A 22472-nucleotide genomic window follows, 5' to 3' on the forward strand; every position below is an offset into this window, starting at 1 on the left:
AAGGTCACTGCCTTCACAACACACAGTCAGTCCTTGACTTACAACATTTCGAGCTGCAATGTTTTGCACTTACAACATTTATAAATTGACATCATGTTTCAACTTTCTGACATCAGTTTCAAGTTTACACGGCTTGATCTGATATGGCGCCATGCCAGCGAACAAGTTTGCTGCGCTCCCTGGAGAACATCTGTTCAAACTTCCTTGGACACTTTCTTTAAGAAAGCAGACAAGACTCCAGAAAAACCTGCAGCCAAGAACCCTTCAAAAAGTCCAACCAAGAGCCTCTCAAAAAGTCCAGCAAAGTCACCTCAAAAAAGTCCTTAAATCCATATGATTGCTATTTACAATATAAATACATTACTGTAGCTGTATTACTTATCTATAATTGATTGAGTATAAAATTCTGTGGTATTTTTGGTGAAAATACAGTATTGGGCCTTGGTTCAGGAACCAATCCCCCATTTATAATATTGTTTTTTATGGGAAAATTGGTTCTGAGTTGCAACATTTCGACTTAAGACGCGGTTTTCAGAAAACTATTGTGTAGTAAGTCTGAGGACTGCCTGTATTACACAGCCTCTCTCCCAGCTGTCTTCAGGGGAGCCAGAGGAATCCTCCAGTGCAGGAGTTTTCAACTGGAGGTATGGGTACTGCTGGGGGTACTTCTTATGGCCTCGGGGTACTCCTCGGCAGTAGGCGCCTCATCAACTGGCTGCTGGGGAACCCCCCCTACACCCCCCCCCAGTTGCTGATCTGCCACTGGTGGACTCCCTTCTTCCCCTGCCTGTCTGGCTGCTGGGAGACTCCTGCCTTGTTGACCGGCTGCTAGGGGTATGGTGACCCAAAAAGGTTGAAAACTCCTCTACTGTTTCTACCTATAGATCCATGACATCTCCCTTTTAGAGCCCTGTGGAGACTTAGTGCTTTACTGACCTGCTGAGTCTTGGAGAAGGTGTGCAAAAGGAGAATAAACCTGTGAACTGACAGTAATGACCCCCAGTATCTTTTGCCCCTACCGAAGCACAGGTTACAGTGGCTGGGATTGCTCCTACTTGCCATACGTTCTTATGGTATGGAGCACAAAGGAGCAGAAGAGGCCAGACTCTGCCTATTTGCAGACATTAAAAAAAATAAGCAAACAAAAAAATCTCACTTTACCAGAAGCAATAGTGCATTGCTTCGATCTAGCTCCACAGTGTATATATAGATTGAGTGCTTCAGTGGGGCTTTTTTGCTCTTTTAGCTAAAGCTGATTCAATCAGCAGTTAGATAGGAGTGTCAAAAAAGCCTCACTAAAGTTCCTGATCCATATAGATATTGGGTAAGCCAGGTCCAACTGGCTGTTTTGGACATGTGTTGGGCACAGTGTGGGAACCGAGTTTAAAACTCTGTTTATTTGTTTTTTGGGTTTGTTTTTTTAAAAACGTCTGCAGGCAGCCTCTTTCTCTAAATATATGACCCTGTATCCTTCTTGTAGTAATGGTTTGGGTGAAAAGATTGTACAACAGAGGAAGACCTGTCCAGACCCAAAGATGCAGACCAGCACTTAGTGCTTGCACTAGCTAGCTGTCTGTGTGCGCAGCTACTGTGACTGGCACAGCTGTTTGAGAATGACAGGGCCCCAGCTCATCCCTGAATGATTTTCTTTTCAAGTTTTGGCCCTGTCAATTTAAATGTATTTTTCATCGGAAGCACTGTTGACTTGGCCAGTATTCAGCTAGTTAGTACAGCAGCTAACTGATGGGAGTTATGGATTCTACCTCAGTATAAGCTAATATTAGTAATAATAGTTGGGTGCCTGAGTAATCATTTTAATAAAGTTTATTTTTAAAATGCAGTGTATGTCAAATAGATTATTTTAGGTACCGCTTATAGACTGTGAGGCTGATGTGCAGATTTCAGACACTGTGGCATTTACCACAACATGTGGCATTATTGGGATTTTCTTCAGTGTTTGGTGTATCCCCAAGAGTAGAAAATATACTTTGTCTCTATATAGTTTACCAATGTGACATGCTTCCCTGTGTCCCTTTTTTATAGTGTGAGTTCAACGGCCTGCTAAAATGATAAATTATGAGAGACAGGCTGGGCTTAAAACCTTTTTGTACTGATGTTCATAAAAGGATACAAATAAGTAATCTATAGTCATAGAGCTTTCATAATACAATGAAGGATTTAATATCCTCACTTTCAGGATAAGAATGCATTCTGTAAATATGCTACCTTGTACAAATATAATGGTCTCATTCATAAGAGAACAGGTAGTTAAGGGCATCTTAAAGTGGACCACGGATCCTGTACTTAACTCACAGGAATGTATATTGATTAGTGCAACTTCAGTACTGGTTTCATTTGTTTTTAGTATCTGGGTTTCAGTTTTATGTTTAAACTTCTTTGTATATCGATTAGGAAATACTTTTTATTTGTCTCCTTTTGCCCCCTTCCCTCCAAATTCACACTTACTTTTTGGATTCTGAAAAGTAGACTCTTATTTGATTTTATGCTGCATTCTCCCCATGTCAAAGGATTTCCTATTGCTTAACACATATATCTTAACTTTCTATGTCAAATGACAGATTCATGAAATAGGATCGGAAATTCTTTTCTCCAAGAGCACCTTTCAGTTATGGCCTTAATGGAATTTATTAAAGGTTTTCTTCCCAGGTTTACAGCACAATTGCTCTTTTTTTTCCTTTGTAGACAAGATGTGTAGACCAGCTTTAGGGTAGTGTTTTAATTTTCTTTGTTAATTGTTGAAGAGAACCCTATCATACTTTTAAAAACATTATTGCTTATCCATCCACTTACATTATTGCAGCACATCTCTAATGTAACTGCAGGTACACAAGCTAAAATGTTGCCTTTTATATGCAGGAAAATTAAAGAAACTGTCCATCTTGAAGGTTGATCAGAACAGACTTACTCAGCTGACAGAAGCAATTGGAGACTGTGAAAGCCTTACTGAACTAGTTTTAACAGAAAACCAACTGCTGGTGAGTATGGTTGGCCTGGTCAAATGACTGTTGCTATACATCGATTCCTTCTGATTGTAATGTCTTTATTTTCCTTACTGCTGCTCAAAACAATACAGGGGAGTTTCCCATAAATGCACGTTACCTCTGGATGGATACTGAAGGTTCTGACGTGGCGCAGTGAGGGTTACCACTACAACTGATGTTAGGCACTTCAGTGTTCAACTGATTTATTTTATGATTAATGAGCAAATGAGAAAATTTTACTTTGTTAGATATCATGTTAGGTGTGAAGTTTCTTGTGTTCCTTTGATGCTAGCTCCTACTGCATACATCTGATGGACTCTGTTCGAGTTGAACTGCAAACCCAAATACTGTGAAGTTGCTGTTATGTAGTTCCTTGAGGTGTTAATAAGTTGTTTCAGCCACCCATCTAATGCTGAAAATGTTGTATGGAAATACAATCCACGATGTAGTTACACTGGGACTATTTGGTGTTGTTCATCATTCTCTCTTCAAATAATATTTAATGCTTTTATACTTTGCCTGAAAGATCATTTTGGCACAATTTAAGTTTACGTCATTTAGAAACTGAACCAAAACCATTTGGACCAAAATCTGCTTCCATTTGCAACCAGGAGTTTCACAGTTGCAGCCCAAGAAAGGGCCCTCTCAGTTATTCTTTTAAAGTGAAGTAAACTTTTGTTTTGACATTGTGAGGTTCTAATGCTTGTTTATGTTTCACTTTGTTTTTTGTTAAAACAGACATTGCCGAAGAGCATTGGAAAGCTAAAGAAGCTGAATAATTTGAATGCTGACAGAAACAAATTAACTTCCTTGCCCAAAGAGGTATGTCTTGTGCAATTAACTACTATAGATATAACGATCCACAAACAAAATCTGAAAACAGATGGCTGTAGGAACTAGCACACATTTTTTGTTTTAAGTGAACTGTTAGAGAATACTTGTACTATTGCCAAGGTTTTGTCTGTTTGCTTGTCCAGGCCTGAACAAAAGTAGAGATGTAATTATTGGTCAGTGTGCAGTATGGTGGCATTTGGACAAGAGGACCAGTCTCAATGAATAGTTTGTTTTAAGCGGATACTTTCTCACGGCAGATGTCAGATTCCACACTACTGGAAACACAATTTTTAAGCTCAGGTTATAACTGAATGCACTCAAACACAAGTGTAATTCTTCTTGGGTAGAATTCAGCAGATATAAGAGGAAATCCTGAGATCATTTGTCAGGTTTTGGCTGTGAAGTGCATGCTGCTTTTTTATGTCCTGAGGAAAAAGAGGGAAATTGAGAGGCTGTTCTTCTCAGAGCCTTTAGGCAAGTCTGGTTGTGTTGTTAAACAGGCAGATCTACAGTGGTGATTTGTGAAACACTCAGCTTACCAATACATCTAGTTTTACTGCTGTGATCACTGGGACTTCCTACCAATTTTTAGCAATCTATGGAGTAGAACAGAAGTAGAATTTCCTGATTTAGGATTACATATAATAGAGGCCTGAGAAGTTTTATTTAGGTCAGGGAATGGCAACCTGTAACCCACTGCCACTGGCCTGTGGACGTGGGATTTGGCGGTGTCGGGGGAGGTTTTCCCCTGTGGTAGGGAGAAGCAGTGGCAGTGGGTATTTCCGCCATGCCACAGCAAAAAGAAACAATGGTGTTGTCTGGGTCATAGCTCCTGTGTATCTCTGACTCAAACTGGGTCATTTTCACCTGCAGCCTGAGAAGGTTGCCAACCAGTGATCTAAGTGACTGGTAAAACCTGGAAAGACAATGGACAGATGCAGGTACTGTAAAGCAGAACAATCATGATGTGCTTAGAGCATGGGACTGAAAATCAGCAGACCTGGTTTCTTATCCTATCTGCTTTATGGCTCAGTATGGTCATTTTTCTTTTCATCTGCAGGTTACCCAGCCTCATCTCTCCCTCAGTTTTTGCCCATGAAATGGGGAAAGATAATTGGCACAACAAAGCAAGGTCCTACATTGAGTTTCACAGCATTTGGTTGTCTGGTATATGCTGGTAATTTGTTTAAATCTGTATCCAGTCATTTCCAAAATTTCAGGCTACATTCTAGGTATCAGTGGGCAGAATTTTAGTAATTGTGATGACAAGGAGAAAATCTGGGCCCACAGACTACCTGGTCAGTCAATAGACAAAGAAGCTTTGTGTTGCCAAGATAGTGGTTGAACATGCTGAATGGAGAGCATCTGTCTTTCTATGCCTGTACGCTAACAGAAATGAGAGCCTTTCATGTAGAGTATGTAGAAATAGAAGGGGGAACTCAAGTGGAAAATTGAAGGGGGTATAACATTGTTGGCTGGGGGCGAGTAGAGAGTATCGGAGGGATGGTAAGGGCCTTGAAGGTCATGGGGAAGTAGGGATCTGGAATTAAGTTATTAAATGGACCTAGTGATAGGGAAAACAGGGGGCTTAGAGGAGGGAAGGATAGGGGTGGGCAGATCAGGAACCCGCAAGTTCTCATAAAGGAAACAGGCATCTGTAGTCTGAAGTGGTGAAAGGGAGAGCAATTTCCTGAGGGGGTAACCAGGATCTCAGAAACTGTCACAGGGGGTACAGAGTACTTGGCATGTAGTGGAGGGGGCAGGGAGCAACCTGGCAGGGTATGGAGGATAGGAGAGAAATGGGGATGCAGATCCCCCCTGTCATGGCGGGGAAAGAGGAGAATGGGAGACTAGCATTTAGGGAAGATGCATAAAGGCCCTAGCATGAGTGTGATGGATAGTACCAGAAATAAAGGGGCATGGCAGTGTGTCATGCACTAAGTGGTGGGGTGGGGGAGAAGAGTAAAAGCACGCAGGACAGGCATCCCCTGGTGTCTACACTGTGCCTGACCTGCTGAAACTCGAATGTATATGATTCCTTGGTATCTATGTTTGCAAATCACTGTTTGCTTTTTAACACTTTTATGTAACTCAATGTCTTTTCTTGTTCACTATAATCATACTGACATGCACTAAATTCTTGCACTAAAGTCTCTGGAATATGTTGCTGCTTCATGGCATGTTAGCTGGCCCGTGAAATAATAGTACAGTTTTGCCCGATGTGTTTGAATCCTGTTACAACCACAATTGGCATCAGAGCAGATGGCAGTAGTATAGTGTAAACTGCCTGAGATGCACACAAATAACCCGTACAGCCATTTCAATTTGTGCAAACAGCCACTTGCCAAATCCTGTTAGTTTCTATTAGAAAGAGACTTATTTCAAATGAGTTAAATGTCCCTACTATTTTTCCTGGAACACTGGGCATTCTGTTTGTACCTCTGCTAGTACCTCATTAAAGTGTGTTGCATTCTAATTCAGAGTCCTAGCAGAAGCAATTAATCTGTCAAGCAAGTGTTTGCTTTTTGTCTGGAAGCTACAGAAACAGCTTAACATTGGTTCCATAGGCTAAGCAGACCCTGCTGTACCCTGCAGAATTTTGGTTAACCTACAGCACATACAGGGATGGGGAGGAATGGGCCTATTGCCACAGGAAAACTTTTGCGTGCCAAGGCACTTGGAAGTTTTGCCTGTAGAATATTCATAGCTCCTCTGTGGCAGCTGAATCCCTCCATTTTGTTGGTAGAGTTACTTTAATGATTCATAGATTCATAGAAGTAGGGTCGGAAGGGACCTTGTAGATTATCAGGTCTGACCCCCTGCCCTGGGCAGGACAGAAAAACCGGGCTCAACTGACCCCAGGCAGGTAGACATCAAACCTCCTCTTAAAGACCCCCAGGGTAGGAGTCATCACCACTTCCCTTGGAAGTTGGTTCCAGACCCTAGCCGCCCTGACTGTGCAGTAGTGCCTTCGGATGTCTAATCTAAACCTACTCTCTAACAACTTGTGGCCATTATTCCTTGTTACTCTGGGGGGACCTAGGGAGAACAAGGTCTCTCCCAAACCCTGCTGGTTCCCCCTAGTGAGTTTATAGATGGCCACCAGGTCCCCCCTCAGCCTTCTCTTGCAAAGGCTGAACAGGTTCAGGTCCCATAGCCTCTCTGCATAGGGTCTGCCCTGCTGTCCCTGGATCATGTGGGTGGCCCTCCTCTAGACCCTCTCAATGCTGTCCACATCCCTCCGGAAGTGCAGCACCCAGAACCGAATGCAGTACTCCAGCTGCAGCCTGACCAGTGTCGCATAGAGAAGGAGGATCACCTCCTTTTCCCTGCTTGAGATGCATCTGTGGATGCACGACAAGGTACGGTTAGCCCTACTGACTGTGACCTCGCATTGTTGCCCCATGTTCATCCAAGATCTCTTTCTGCCACCGTGTTCTCAAGAAGGGAGTTTCCCAGCTTATAAGTGTGCTGCTGGTTCCTACTGCCCAAGTGCAGCACCCTGCACCTGTCAGTATTGAAACCCATTCTGTTTTCGTTAGCCCACCCCTGTAACGTGTCCAGGTCTTGCTGTGATCTGTCCTTCCCTACTAGCGTGTCCACCTCACCCCAAATCTTGTTATCATCAGCAAATTTAAACAGGCTGCTTTTCACCCCATTGTCTAAGTCACTTATAAAGAAATTGAACAGTGCGGGCCCAAGGACCGAGCCTTGGGGCGCTCCGCTGCCCACTTCCCTCCAGGTCGAAAAAGACCCATCCACCACTGCCCTCTGAGTATGACCCTTCAGCCGATTTGCTATCCATCTGCCTCTGTTAGCAGCCCTAGAATAGGCTTGCAGGTTTGCCTGACTACCAGGTATATCTGATAGCTTTCTAGATGCCAAATGAGCACCCCCATATGTGGCTGAGATTGTAAATAGAAAATAAGTTACTTGCTGGTGCATGCAGTGGCTTTGGTGCAGGAGTCACTTAACTATATCATAGAATCATAGAATTAATGAGTTGGAAGGGACCTAGACAGATCATCTAGTCTGACCCCCCCTGCCATGGGCAGGAAGGAGCACTGGGAGTGGCAGGGATCATAAGACCCCAGCCAAGTGCCTATCTAGTCTCCTCTTGAATATCTCCAGGGAAAGTGAGAGCACCACCTCTCTGGGAAGCCTATTCCAGGCTCTGGCCACCCTTACAGTGAAGTAGTTCTTCCCAATATCTAACCTAAACCTATCTTCCCTCAGCTTGTGGCCAGTGTTCCTGGTGACTCCAAGGGGGGCCCTGGTGAACAGACTTTTCCCGAGTCCCTGATGGTGGCTCCTGATAAGGTTGTAGGCAGCCACAAGATCCTCCTCTTGCAGAGACTGAAGAGATTCAGATCCCTCAGCCTCTCATAGGGCTGGCCACGGAGGCCCTCAGCCATACGAGTGGCCTCCTCTGGACCCCCTCCAGGTTCTCCATGGCCTTCTTGAAGTGCAGCACCCAGAACTGGACAGTAGTGGAGAGCTGCGGCCTGATCAGCACCCCATAGAGGGGGAGCAAGACCTCTCTGGACCTGTTAGTGATGCCCCTGTTGATGCAGGAGAGGGTGCGGTTGGCTCTGCCTATTGCTTCATTGCATTGGTGACTCATATTCATCCTGGAGTCAATCCTGACTCCAAGATCCCTCTGTGCTGCCGAGAGGGTCAGCCCCTAACCTATAACCATAATGCTGGTTTCCTGTCCCCAGGTGCAACACCCTGCACTTGTCCTTGTTGAACCGCGTCCTGTTCAGATCCACCCACTTCTCTAACCTATCCAGGTCTGTCTGGATGCAGTCCCTGCCTGCCAGCGTATTCACTTTACCCCACAGCTTGGTGTCTTCAGCGAACTTGAACAGGGTGCTCTCCACACCCTCGTCCAGTTTGCTAATGAAGATGTTGAACAGCACCGGCCCAAGGACTGAGCCCTGGGGGACCCTGCTGCCCACACCCTCCCAGGTCGACATCGACCTATCCACCACTACCCTCTGGGTGCACCCTTGGAGCCAGTTTGCCACCCATGTGACCGTGCATTCGTCAGTGCCGCAGTCCCTCAGCTTGCCCACCAGAATTGGGTGGCACTCTGTGTCTATGGCCTTCTGGAAGTCCAAGAAGATGACATCGACTTCTTCTTTCCCGTCTAAGCTCTTTGTTACCTGGTCATAGAAGGAGACCAGGTTGGTCAGGCAGGATCAGCCTTGCACGAACCCATGCTGGTTACCCCTCAATATCATATAGTTAACAAGTGGGCATAACTTAACCTACCACTTAATTATGCAAAATTTTCTTTGCTGTCCCAGTTCATTATACTTAGACTGAGCAACAAACCTCCTTTCTCTCGCATCTTTCGCTTTCACCTCTACAAAACGATAGCGGGTCATATGGAAAGTGTTGCCCCATCTTTGCATTAGTTGTGAAAGTGTTTGGTGATAAATAGTTTAGTTTCCTTTTTCAATGCAACACCCTCCTTAACGGCTGATTTGTGCTTCCAGCAAAACATGAGCACATCAGAATATGTTGGTGATATAAAAATCAGCGGAGGAATTATAGCCAAGCCTCAGAGGTGGTATTATTGGCTTGTTATCGTGTAAACTATCCAAGTTCAGAGTGGCTTCAGACTACCACTGTTGCCGTTGCCCATGGTTGTGGTGCCAATGACCAGTTTTCTTGTGGTAAGGATGAACTTGGTCTCTTGCTGGAAAGTTTGGCTTCCACTTCCTTTCCTCATACATGTTGAAGAAAATAGCTGAAGAAAATGGCACTATTGTAAATATTGAAGACCATCTGATTTGGTAAGGAGAATGAAGGATCCTTTTGGGGACTATTGGTGGTGAAAGTGAGCCATCTTCATCACCAGTCTTTCACTTTTATTCTCATATCAAGTCATCTTTTTGAAAAATAATCCCAGGAACAAGGTCCAAGAGTGGTCACTTCAGAAACTGCTGTTTTTTCTCCTATGAACTTAATCCAAGATGGTTATTAGGATGGTATTGGGAAAACAGGTTTGTGAGGTCTGAATAAAAAATTGTGTGAGCAGGCCTGAACATATTTCCCTCTCCCCTGTAGCTGCTCTTCCTGAAACAAAAACTGTACCTGTCTTCGTGAAATAGAGCTCTGTGACATGTGAATTATGGGGTTTTTTAGCTTTCTGTTTAGGAACATGACATAGGTGAACCTGTTAAACCAGTATGATAAATACCTGTTTCTATGCAAACTGGTAAAACCAGGCTTTACTTTCCTTTATAAGGTTTCTGGATTACGGAGAAACTTGAGAGTTCTTTTGGATCTAATGATAAATAATAATGTTGAAAATTTTAGCAATCAAATGGCTGGTGAACACTTGACTCATTTGGCAAGTCATTTACTCAGCATTTTTGAGGCTTGATCCCATATCCTGAGGTTGTGTTGAAACTTGTTCATTGTCACAGGTATTTGTCTTTGAACTGGAAAGACCTGCATGGGGACTCTGTAATTGTAAAATCCCATCCTGGGGTTGGAATGCTAGTGAAACTTAAGGTACCAGATCTGATGTGGTGTAAACATCTGTTTAGGGTGCTTTGCAGATAGAAGTCATGCTTTTTAATGAGTCTGCATGCATTGCTGCTTTATTTCATAAATTGGATAGTAGAGTCCTAAGCCTTCAACTGTAATTCTCTCCTTGGATTCATGAGTGGCAAAGGGGACAGACTGAATTGGGTGCAGCTGAAGCCAGGGCATCAGGGTTTCGACCACAGCATCTAAGTTAATGTGGAGGAAGTTCTGTTTCCCATTGCAGAGCTCTTCAGCCTTCTTGTCCCTGCCCAACCATATCAGCACTGGATTCTATGCTTTCATTAGGTGCTTCCCCCACTGCACTCCATCTCATAGCATGCAGCAAGCAATGATGCTCTCTGTGTTGTTTTCTGTATCATACCTTCAATCTTGGGGCAGGGGAACAACATCTTAGTGAACTTTCTATCAACACTTTTGTTCCTCCATGTTTTCTAATTTCCTCCCCGCCACACTGGAACAAGGTTGTAAGAAGGTTGTTTTTTTTTTTTTAACATATAGCCCACTTGGACCTTTAGCTACAGCTGATATTACTGATGCTAATTAAGAAGCATCTTTGAAACATAAACGTATTCTCTTCTTGTGATCAGAGGAATTGTAAAGTCTTTGGTTTGAGGTTAAGAAATATAATTTTAACTTGTGTTTTAAGTTATGACAATTAATATAACTGATTAGGTTTCCATGATGTTTTTGTAGCAAAATAGGAAATCGTTTTAATTTCCTATTTATGCCTCACAAGCTTCTAGGTTTTTTTTAGCACTAAAATTTTTATTCACTAAATTGCACTAATTTTATTCAGCCCTAAGTACAGCTGTGATATTTTCTGCTTAAATTAGTATCTAATACTTGAACATTCTCTTTTGATGTTAATGAGAAAAAAATCAGATTTTGACAAATTAATACAATAACATACTAAGGGTAATCATAATAGACCTACAGACAGGTCCTTAGTCTAATTCAGGAAGTAATGATTAAGTTGCATCAAATATTTTATCACAAACTTCTGATAGATTTTGGTGAAGTTCTACTTACTTGCAGTGCAGTAGGATTGTCACCTTCCTCCAATGACCATGCAGTTGGATCCTTTTAAGTCTTCAGATTTTGCAACTCTCCCTACCTTAAATAATACATTATTTCTTAAAGACTAGGTTAGGAGACGCATCATTCAAGCAAAATAAGAGGCACATGGTTATATTCACGCCTTTGTTTAAATTATTCCAACTGAAAGGTCTATAACTTACTGCCTCTGTTGTCAGAAACAACAGAAATAAACTTTCAAGAAGGATTAAAATGAAGAGAGTATAATGACCTTGCAGACCAGCCCATTCTGTACATCAAGAGGTGTGTGAAACGAGGCAAACTAATAGAACATCAGGATGGATGTAATAAGCAGAGGAGCAGCATAATAAGAAATGTAGATAAATGAACAGAAACAAATACAAAGCATTAAGGCAAGGGTGGGCAAGATACGGCCCATGGGCTGGATCCAGGCTGCTAGTTGATTGCATCTGGCCTGTGGCTGACCCTGCAGTGCTCCACATAGGGCTGAACCCTGTCCAGAGCAGCCGGCACTGTGATCCTTCCCACATCCCCCTCATGCCCATAAATGGTTCTGCCCCAGCCTCAGGCCTGGCCCATAGCACAAAGTGGACAGAGTGGATGGAAGGCTGCTGGGAGCTGGAGCCCCACATACTGGGGCAGGAGCCACCTAGCTGCAGCTTCACCCCCATGTGGCTAGACCTGTGTTTGGCATGTATCCCCACAACAACTGCCGCTGCTTTCCCATGCTACCTGATGCCCAGAGTGGCACAGCAAGGGCAGGAGGAGATGGGGACACTGGGGGGGAAGGATGAGCAGTACCAGGGCAGCTGCAGTAGTAGAGGCAGCAGTCCCACCAAGAAGTTGTGTGTGCTTGTCAAGGCTGGAGTGGTGCCGTTGGTGGGCATGGAAGCATGGTGCGGGCTGCCCTAGGTGGGAGTGGGTGGGGGCAGCCCCATAGGGAGCACTGGTGGCAGCCAGGGGACGGATGGGGTGGGGGGACCACACCACCCAGGCAAACTTTACTGCATGTGTCCCCCGATCCTCCATCCCTCGCCCCTGGCTGGCTCCAAAGACCTAGCACACAGGTGGCCCCTCCCCAACCACACTATATATAAAAGTTAGACTTTTTATTTTGATCTATTATTCAATCACCTCTATTTACAGTACTCAAAAAACATAAATCAGGAGACAAATATTATTTGAATTAAAATGAAAATAAGTTATAGTAGGTGTTTGATTTTTAATATATGATGTTTTTTATCTACAATGTGTTAAAATCCTGTCTTCTGAAAGATTTTTTGTGTGGCCTTCAACAGCCTACCAAAGTTTGCTAAGTGGTCCTCCAACTGAAATCATTTCCCACACCTGCAGTAAGGCAATATAGAATATGAGGGGCACTGAAAACATTGAAAGTAGAAGTTATGTAGTAGGATTGATGGGCCAGGAAAGTTATTTTATTGGCTTTAGTTGAACTAGATTTAAATTGGGGGCTGTGGATATCAGGAAAACAGAAGCTTTAGGAATTGAGACCAGAAAGATCCTGACATGAATAAAAGGTTTAGCAGTAAGAGGTTAGAAGAGGAGAAATGAAGCTTTGGAATTCTATTATGAGGAGAGAAATGGCAGGATTTGGACCTCCGTGGCAAATGAGGTGGTAGTTAAAGGTGGTAGGCTGTTAAGGATGACTGAGGTTGTAGGACAGGCGGTATTAACTGACAGGGAAGGGGGAAATGACAGAATATTGAGGAAGAAAGTGTTTCTCTATATTGAGCTTTAATTGATAATGAAATGTGTGAAGGCATAGTAGAGAAATAAAAGTGCGATTGATCTTCCCACTTCTGCCCTTTTGATTTGATCAAAAGGAAAGTGAAAAGACTTGGTCCTCAGCTAAGTGGTCGGGGGGAGTTGAAGTGACCATTTAAATTATGGGAGTACATAACGCCACCCAAAAATGGGGTTTAAAGGTCACCCACAGAGTGAGGGGAAAAAGTAAGGAGCAAAAAGATTGGAGACCCACATAGTAATATCCAGAAAGATGAGGGAAGAGGTTCCACTAGGAGAATCTAGCACATTTGCTTTAACACCAGTATCTTAATCCAAGTAAAACTGAATACAAATGAGCATTTCAGTTTGTTTGGTTTTTATTCTTAACCTGTTTCCGATTGCAGGACTCCTCAGCGTTAAGACTAACAATGACTTATTTTAAACGGTTGTAAGGAGGAACTAAATGTTTGTCCAGCAGGGCTGATCTTGAAGGTAGAGCAAGATAGACAAGTCAAATGACGTGAAGTTATCTTAAGTATCCTAGAAATGCCCAAGTTCAGCAGAGCACTTAACATGCACTGAATTTTCATGCTTAGGAACAGTCCCATGGGCCGTGTCCACATGAGTGCAGACATAAGTTTCCCTGGGGACAAGTAGCAGCGGCATACCTTTGCCACTGCTACTTGTCCCCAGTGAATGTCTGTGCCACGTGCCCTCTGGCACATGGCAGGTTATCCTGGGTGGGATAGGGGAGGCTGGCCCCAGGTTATCCTGGGTGGGATAGGGGAGCAATTGTGCTGGCCCCAGGAGCCTTGCCTGGGGTCCTGGGAGCCTCGGGGACCCTCAGCCACGGCACTCCTCCAGCTGCAAGCCTGGCCGGCAGCTGGAGTGTGGCTCTGGCTGGCCAGGCTCTGGTTTTGGGCGGTGTGTACTTTTACTATATGTACCGCCCCTGGGTTTTTTTGGCATTATTTTTGGGGGGGGGTTTGAGCCTGAGATCTTCCAGGGTTACCCCCTCCCCCCAGTACTGCAAGGTAGCAGTGTAGGCAACACCTGCATGTGCGAAGTGTGGAGCTGCAGATGGGTCTGTGGCATCACATACCTCATATTTGTGCTCATCTGGATGCAGCCATGGAGTTCATTTGAAGTAAGTTTGTGCTTAACTGTTTTATGGAATAGAGGTATAGATGTATACTTAGTGCATGTATGATGGCTCGATTGTAAATTTATAATAAACCATTCCAAACCAATGATGGCTTGAGCTGCATGCCTGGGTTTTTGTTAGATAAAGACTCACAGCCCAGCTACACACTACCAGTATGGTATTATTCGAGGTTGTTACAGTGACATACATGTTTTTCTTCACATGTGCTATTTATAGTATGTGCAGTTCACCTTTATGTTTCCAATTTATGTTTCAGTTCTTCAAACATTGGTATTGGTGCTCTCCTACAATATTGGAGGGATCAAGTCTCTCTTTGAAACAGTACTAAATACTTTTTTCCCAACTTATTACTTAATCTTTTTTGTATGTTACCTTCCTAAACAGTATCTGCTTGTTATTTGCTGTCTGTATTCCGCAAGAACATGGTTCATAAACCAATTCCAATATTTTATCTGGGTAACAATTCCCTCCCACCCACCCTAGGAAATAGTCTCAACTTCTGAGTTAAATTACAAATCGTAGTGTATTTTGATGAATAAGTCAAGGTAAAGTAACTAAAGATAGCAGCACTTTGGAGGTTTGACAGTTTAGGGGAAAATGGGATTTATGTTCTGTCTCCATTTTTTTGGCATAGTGTTGTCCAGCACAGATAAAAATAAATCAAATGTCTTTTATGTTTTCTTAATTGTTAGCTGCTTGGAAAATTATGAGTCAGGTAAATTTGTAACCTTGTAAGTATTATTCGGTCCACAGTTGCACTCTTACCCTTCATTTATCTGCTTTAAATGCATGATGACCTTAAGATGGCTGGCTTCACTGCTGCATTATCATTGTCTGAGGTATAGAAGTGTTCAGTTTAGTTGCGGTTTTCCAACAGGGCTGCATGGCTTGTTCTGTTTGCTTGGCAAAATTGTTCAGATCTCCATGCTCCAAGATTGAATTACTTAAAAATTCATTCATAGAAAAGCAGACACTTTTGTGTACAGTGAGGCATCACTTGCCGGCTCATCCAACGTTCACTAACCACAGCTGTTTTTCTCACAGCTCATATTAGATGCACGGATTAGACACTGAATAGATTTTGTTTTCTTCCTAGATGGCACTTCATATGCTGTGAATTTATCAAGACACCTTATTTAAGAATTTAAGTGAATGGTCACTTGATGTTGGAAAGAGTGTATAATTTGAAGTAATGAGCAAAAACTTTTGTATTAAACTGTTTGTACATGCAATCAATGCTACTTTAACAGTATTTAGAAAACTTGTATCTTCTAGCAAAATGGGTACATAACATAAGTGAAGGTGAGGTGTGGTGTTTGTTTTGTTTTGTTTTTGGCCAGTTATTTTCAAAATCACAGTTGTTAAGGCCTTGATTAAATAAGAAGAAAGGGAATTTAGGCAGTGTGGGTTAAGTGGATTTGATCGAAAGGAAAGTGAAAAGGACTCGGTCCACAACTAAATTTTAATTTAAGTGCTAATCCTGACCAAGGAACAATGGGCTGTGATAGCCAGTTGGCATTAATAGTTAATTTCAGGATGGATTTTATGTTCCCTAACCAAAGCTTAGCAGATTCTTTGAGTGTGGTTTGTGATGAGAGAATATTATTTCTTAGAAATGAGAAATTCTATTAGCTATTGATATTGATGATACAAACAACTCAGTTTTCTGAAGAAAGCTGCTAAAAAGGGCATCCTGGATAATAAAACCAACACAAATATTTGCTAACTTGAAGTATCAAGTGCTAAATTGGGTAATTACATGCTAAAGCATTAAGTTACTTAACTATATATCCATATATACTAACTAAAGAAGTTGTCTAAATTTGAAGACTAAAAATCCAAAGAAGAGGTTTTGCTTATAATTGATGCCGTCAAATTTTAAGTCAGTGTCAACTGAAAAGTTTTTAAGAGGTTTCTTGTATTTTGCTCTGATACATGGACTAAACAGGAAAGGGATGAGAGGGGTTTTTCTTGTTTTATTCAAATAGAAAATTAGCAGTATTGCTTTCTGAGCCGTATAAAATAGGTAATACAAGGTAAGTAAGTTTCAGAAAGGAAAAAAAAATCAATTGCTTGAAGAAGCTTTGTTTACTAGGTTTAATACCTCAGTATACATGTAAATAATATTTGCGATCCAAAACGAAAGGACTGAAATTGGATTTTGCACAATTAAAGCTATTTTTCAATTATGCATCTTTATGAGAATGCATACTGCATCAAATCTCAGTTTGCAGATGTCAGTGCTGGGTATATCACCTAGGAGTGCTTTATTTAAGTTTAGTTTAGGAGAGGCAGGTGATCACACTGGGGAAAAGTAATAGAGACAAAGGTAGAGGGAATTGGATTAGGTTGGCTAACGTGAATACAGATTAGACTTTTGGAAACTTCTAATACAGCTGAAAATGTCAATTTTGAGATGCTAATTACCATATTTACCTAAACTGAAGAGTATTCTAATTTAAGATGACTCCCCAAACAATTCTATTCTGTGCATGAAAAATAATGTTATAATTTTCCACGTATAAAATCTAACTATTGGAGGGTCATCTTAAATGCTTTCCCCTCTTATACCACTGTGGCAGGGAAAGTAGCAATAGCAGGGGCAGGCTGCCAGACCCATACTCCACACTCCTTGCCCCACCTCTGCTCCCCCTACCCCTTGTCTTCTGTGGCAGCTCTGGCTCCACAGCAGTCAGTACCAGTGGCCCGAGCCAGGTAGAAGCAGCAGCAGCTGTATGCAGGACCACAGCCGGCACAGAAGTCAAATGTTTGGGGGGAAGGTGCGCAATGGTGGGAGGATGGAGGTTTCCCCTGTGCTCCCCCCAAGCATCACACCATGGGTCTCCCCCATGTGCCCTTCCCCTTCTGGATCTCCCCCAAGGTCGTCCAGTCCACCATGTGGTCTCCTTTGGGCAGGTCTTGCCACACGCCTCCTTTCCCACAGCACAAGCCACCCAGCCCTGTGGACATAGCAGCTCGGCTCTAGTTTTGTCCTGCTCTGGAGCTGGGTCTACAGCAGCCACCTAACATAATACAAGATTGCAAAAAGTTGATAGGTCAAAGATTACAAAAATAGCATACCAAATGACATTCAGCTGAGATTATTTGAAGGCTGCAAAAAGTGAGCCTGAAAAATTACCTTTGTGTGTGAGTATTGTATCATGGTGCATTAAGTTTTTAAAAATACTAAAACTAGTACTTGAATGCTTTGTAACATCCTGTGTAACTTAGTCTGCTTGCCTTTGTTTAATGTGGTTCTGCAAGAAAAATAGACATTTTTTCCTCTCCTTAATCTAGATTGGGGGTTGCTACAGTCTTAACGTCTTTTCTGTGCGTGACAACAAATTATCTCGAATTCCCCCTGAAATTTCACAAGCCACTGAGCTTCATGTGCTAGATGTCGCTGGAAACAGGTAAAAGATTTTATAATTTCATATTCCTTTGCTGGTATTTCTTTATACGCTATAAAGAAATGTTCTTTTATGTTTGAGAACAAAGTGGCAAAAGTTTTTCCTTCTTTATTAGTAAAAATATTATAGATTTACCAATACAATCCTCCTTCTTAGTTTCATAGTTGGTAGGGTTGGAAGGGACCTGAGCAGATCATCAAGTCTGACCCCCTGCCATGGCAGGAAAGAGTACTGAGGTCAAACAGCCCCAGCAAGGTGTACATCTAGCCTCCTCTTAAAGATCCCCAGGGTCGGAGCCAGCACCACTTCTCTTGGAAGTTGGTTCCAGATCCTAGCTGCCCTGACAGTGAAATAGTGCCTCCTGATATCTAGCCTGAATTTACCCTCTGCCAGCTTGTAACCATTATTTCTAGTCACTCCTGGTAGTGCTTGGGGAAACAGGGGTTCCCCCAGTGCCTGCTGATCCCCCCTGACTAGTTTGTAACAGGCACTAGATCCCCCCTCAGCCTTCTCTTCTGGAGGCTGAACAGGTTCAGGTCCCTGAGCCTCTCCTCATAAGGCCTGCCCTGCTGCCCCTGATCATGCGAGTGGCCCTCCTCTGGACCCTCTCCATGTTGTCCACATTCCTCTTGAAGTGCGACGCCCAGAACTGGACGCAGTACTCCAGCTGAGGCCTGACCAGTGTCACACAGAGCGGGAGGATCACCTCCTTGGACCTGCTTGAGATGCATCTGTGGATGCATGACAAGGTACAGTTGGCCTTCCTGATTGCATCCCCACCTTGTTGGCCCATGTTCATTTTGGCATCAGTGATGACTCCAAGATCCTTTTCATCACTTTGCACTTGTCAGTGTTGAATCCCATCCTGTTCTCATCCGCCCACCCCTGTAACCTGTCTAGGTCCGATTGCAGCCTATTCCTCCCTCCTAGCATGCCCACTTCTCCCCACATCTTAGTGTCATCTGCGAAATTGAACAGGGTGCTTTTTATACCCTCGGCCAAGCCACTGTCAAATAGTAATTCCAAAATAACCAATGTGGATTGTAGCTTTGTGGGGCAACACCTTCGGAAGCCTTTTTGCTGCAAATTAGTCACAATTATACTTCCTGAATGATTTCATCCATAGGGAAAAAAGGTTTCTAATTTTTTTACAGTATGCTTCTGAACTTAAATTTAAAGCAGATTGATCCTGGTTTCAGTTGAAGCCTTCACGGTGAATTGAATATTTGCCTGAATACCAGGTAGTCCTTCTGAAGTAGGAGTCTGGCCTTCAAATTGCTGATATTAAGACTATTACAGTTATATAATATCAGTACAGAAACTTTAGACCGTATTTGGAGAAAAACAGTACAGGCCCCAGATAATCTGGTTTTGAAATCTGCTTTCTCTCATGAATCAGAAATGACAACACAGGGAGGGGTAGGACACAGGTAAACACAGCATGATGATGCTGCACTTGGAAATAGCAATTAGGGTCTTATTTATTTAATCTGATATCCTAGGTTCTTATTTATAAGTACGTTAGACCATAGAGCCAATAGACATGCAATTTTAGTGTTGCCATCACAAAAACCTGCTAATCAGGAATGTATTTTCCCCTAGTAACTTTCCTTTTGTGTCTATATATTTTTACCACTGTTCAAACTGGTTCATCTTAGCAAACAACAAGACTTGCATGTTTTTTGAAGTAGGATGGTTACAAAAAAGTAGTGTGTAGCTATCTAACGTACTGAGCAGTCTGATAGGGACAAGCACCCTGACTTCCTAGAAAGGTAGGCTTCACGTTTCTGAAGTGGCACACCCAAAAAATAGACATTCTGCAAATTGGTAGGTACTTTTAGAGATTATGATCATGAAGATAATAGTCACTTCAGTTACATAATTATTTCCTTGTAGTTTTAATCAGGAAGACGTAAAAATATTCTAGCAGAAAGGAGACAAAAATTATAAGACATTTCTCAGTATTTCTTCAAATAGTGAGTATTAATATTTTTTGCCATAGATGTGCTTGCTTGTTTTATAGTGCACCTTTTGCCTCTAGCTGTAGTCATAGGGACAGAAATAAAGTAAATCTCACTCTAACTGAAAACTAGCAGTAAAAAAAGGATGTTGATTATGCTGGAGCTTACTCTTGCTTATTTCAGAAGAGTAGATATTCTTCTGCCTGTGCAACCTCCTGCCTGTCTGGCTCACTGATCAATTTGGGCAGTGCTGTTTTGGGTATAGATGATCATGTATTTTTATCGTGGTGGATCCTAAAAGTTTCAATCTAGAATTGGGGCCTCATTCCATTAGGCGCTGTAAGTACAATAATATGATGTTCTTTGCTTGAGATGACTATCCAAGTGTGAGAAGCAGCTAAATATACCAGGCAGGGAGCACTGAGTCACCTGTATTTTCACTTTTCCTTTTCCTTATATAATGCAATCTGTAGGCAGTATGGGCGGAGAAACAGCATCAGGTTGATTTAATTCATTTAGAGACTGACCTGACATATCTTTCATTTCTTTCTGAATTAGGTTGACACATCTTCCTCTTTCACTGACTACCTTAAAGCTAAAGGCTTTGTGGTTGTCTGATAACCAGTCCCAGCCTTTGCTGACGTTCCAGACTGACACAGACCCTGAAACAGGAGAAAAGATTTTAACATGTGTATTGCTTCCCCAAATACCTTCTGAGCCTGGTTGCCAAGGTAAACACTTTTAAACTTATTCCAATATAAAACAAAAATGGCTTCTCTGGGTAGTGTATTGTGGCTTCTTCTAGAGGTATACAACAGGTTTTCAGTTTATCCCTTTTAAAAAGAAGTAATAAGAAATGAACAAAAATTTAGGCTGGAGTTTTTTTGCTAAATGGCTTTTCTTACTGATTTCTACTGTAATGCACTTATAATTAACTCCAGTGCGTGAATAATATTTTTTTACTGAAAATATGAAGACAATAAAATATGGTCTAAAACACTGAATATCTAATCATATATCCCAGATATGCAAAAAGATTCAGTAATAGAGATTACATGTGCACAGTAGGTATGCACCGAAAAACAGGCACGTGACTATGGAATGGAGTTGAAAGTTTTTAATTTTTCTTAAAAAGATAATAATAAAAATAATAATAAATAGCTGATGCCATAATGAATAGACGTAGTTTCTAGAATATGACCTATCAGTGGTAGTAGGGTCCCTTTCAAATGGAAATACTGCACAGTAACTGCTAAAAGATTAGATTATATCTTTTATTGAACTATGTAGTTTGGAGAGATGTTAGACTTGTTTTTGACACAAAATGACCCAGGAGCATTTTGTATCCAGAACCTTGTCTAAAGATCTCTTCTGACTAAATAGTTGGGTCAGTAGAGGTTATTAATAAATCTTGCCTCTCGCATATTCCTTGGGCTACAACTACAATAATGCTACTAAAAGAATAGATGAAAGTTTGAGAGGAAGTGGATTAAATTGTTAACTCCTTTAGTTTGTTCCTTCAACCTCAAACCAAGCTAATATTTGAGCTGCAGCATGTATAATAAGTGTCTTCGGGTCTTAGGTGAAATTTTAGAATCCTTTGCAATGTTTGCTGTGTTACCACTTAAGTTTGAATACTCATGTATCATTAAAAGATGCTAGCTATATATTAGTATTTTGGGTGAACTCCACTGGGAGCTCTGTGCCTCCATGGCGAGGCTTCCCCTGCCCACCCGCAGCAGTTGAGGGCACAACTCTGTGTCGCCATCCCAGCTCTTGTCAGGCGGGCAGGGGATGCTTTTCCATGACAGTGCAGGGCTTGTAGTGGTGGTGGCACTGACCTTCCCTCCCTGACTCTGTCCTGCTGCTCTGGGTCCTGCCTGCTGGGCTGTGGAGGCCCCGGGGGGAGGACAGCAGATGGGGAACCCCGAGCCTGGAGCAGGCAGCCTGTCCCCTCCCCACATGAAAATCTGGGGGGCATATGTCCTCCAGGAAGTGCGTCCAGTAGAGGGGAGCCAGCCCCTTTCCTGCCACCCGTGGCTCCATCCCACTCCCTACCCAGGCCCTGTGGCTGTGCATTCCAGCCTGGAGTCCCAAGCCCCAGCCCCACCCCTGCCCAACTCCCTCCATCCCTCACTATGGGATCTTCAAACCTCCCCCGCCAGAGTTACCTCTCGGAGCTGCTCTCCAGGCTGCCTGGCGGCCATGTGTATGTGTATGTGCACATGTGCACCTGGCGCATCATGCCTGACTGCCCTCCTCCTGCTCCTCCCAGCTCCTTTCAGGCTGGAATTCTGCTAGTCTGTAATGGGAAACCCACTGTTTCCCATGTTTTTCTCCTTTTCTTCATTAGCGACCTGGATGAGGGTGTGGCGAGCACCCTGTTCAAGTTCACTGATGATACCACCCGTGGGGTAAAGTGAATACACCGCCAGGCAGGGACCGCATCCAGGCAGACCTGGATAGGTTAGAGGAGTGGGCAGATCTGAACAGGATGCTGTGCAACAAGGACAAATGCAGAGTGCTGCACCTGGGGAGAGGGAACCAGCATTATGGTTATAGGTTAGGGGCTGACCCTCTTGGCACCACAGAGAGATGCTGGAGTCATGATTGACTCCAGGATGAATATGAGTTGCCAATGCGACGAAGCAATAGGCAGAGCCAACTGCACCCTGTCCTGCATCAACAGGGGCATCACTAACAGGTCCAGAGAGGTCTTGCTCCCCCTCTATGC

At 42.9% G+C, this 22472-nt stretch overlaps 1 protein-coding gene across 1 annotated transcript in view; it reads left to right on the top strand.

Annotated features, from left to right (window-relative positions):
- The window catches only part of LRRC1 (leucine rich repeat containing 1), a 115520-nt gene that overhangs the window by 88923 nt on the left and 4125 nt on the right, over positions 1 to 22472 (top strand). The window contains exons 9-12 of the mRNA XM_019537540.1: positions 2878 to 2996; positions 3741 to 3824; positions 17665 to 17780; positions 20297 to 20469. Coding sequence (XP_019393085.1) covers positions 2878 to 2996; positions 3741 to 3824; positions 17665 to 17780; positions 20297 to 20469 — 492 coding nt within the window. The remainder of the gene's footprint in view (positions 1 to 2877; positions 2997 to 3740; positions 3825 to 17664; positions 17781 to 20296; positions 20470 to 22472) is intronic.

The sequence above is a fragment of the Crocodylus porosus genome, unplaced genomic scaffold (assembly GCF_001723895.1).
Source record: "Crocodylus porosus isolate Cpor-Errol unplaced genomic scaffold, CroPor_comp1, whole genome shotgun sequence".
In the NCBI taxonomy this organism is placed as follows: Eukaryota; Metazoa; Chordata; order Crocodylia; family Crocodylidae; genus Crocodylus; species Crocodylus porosus.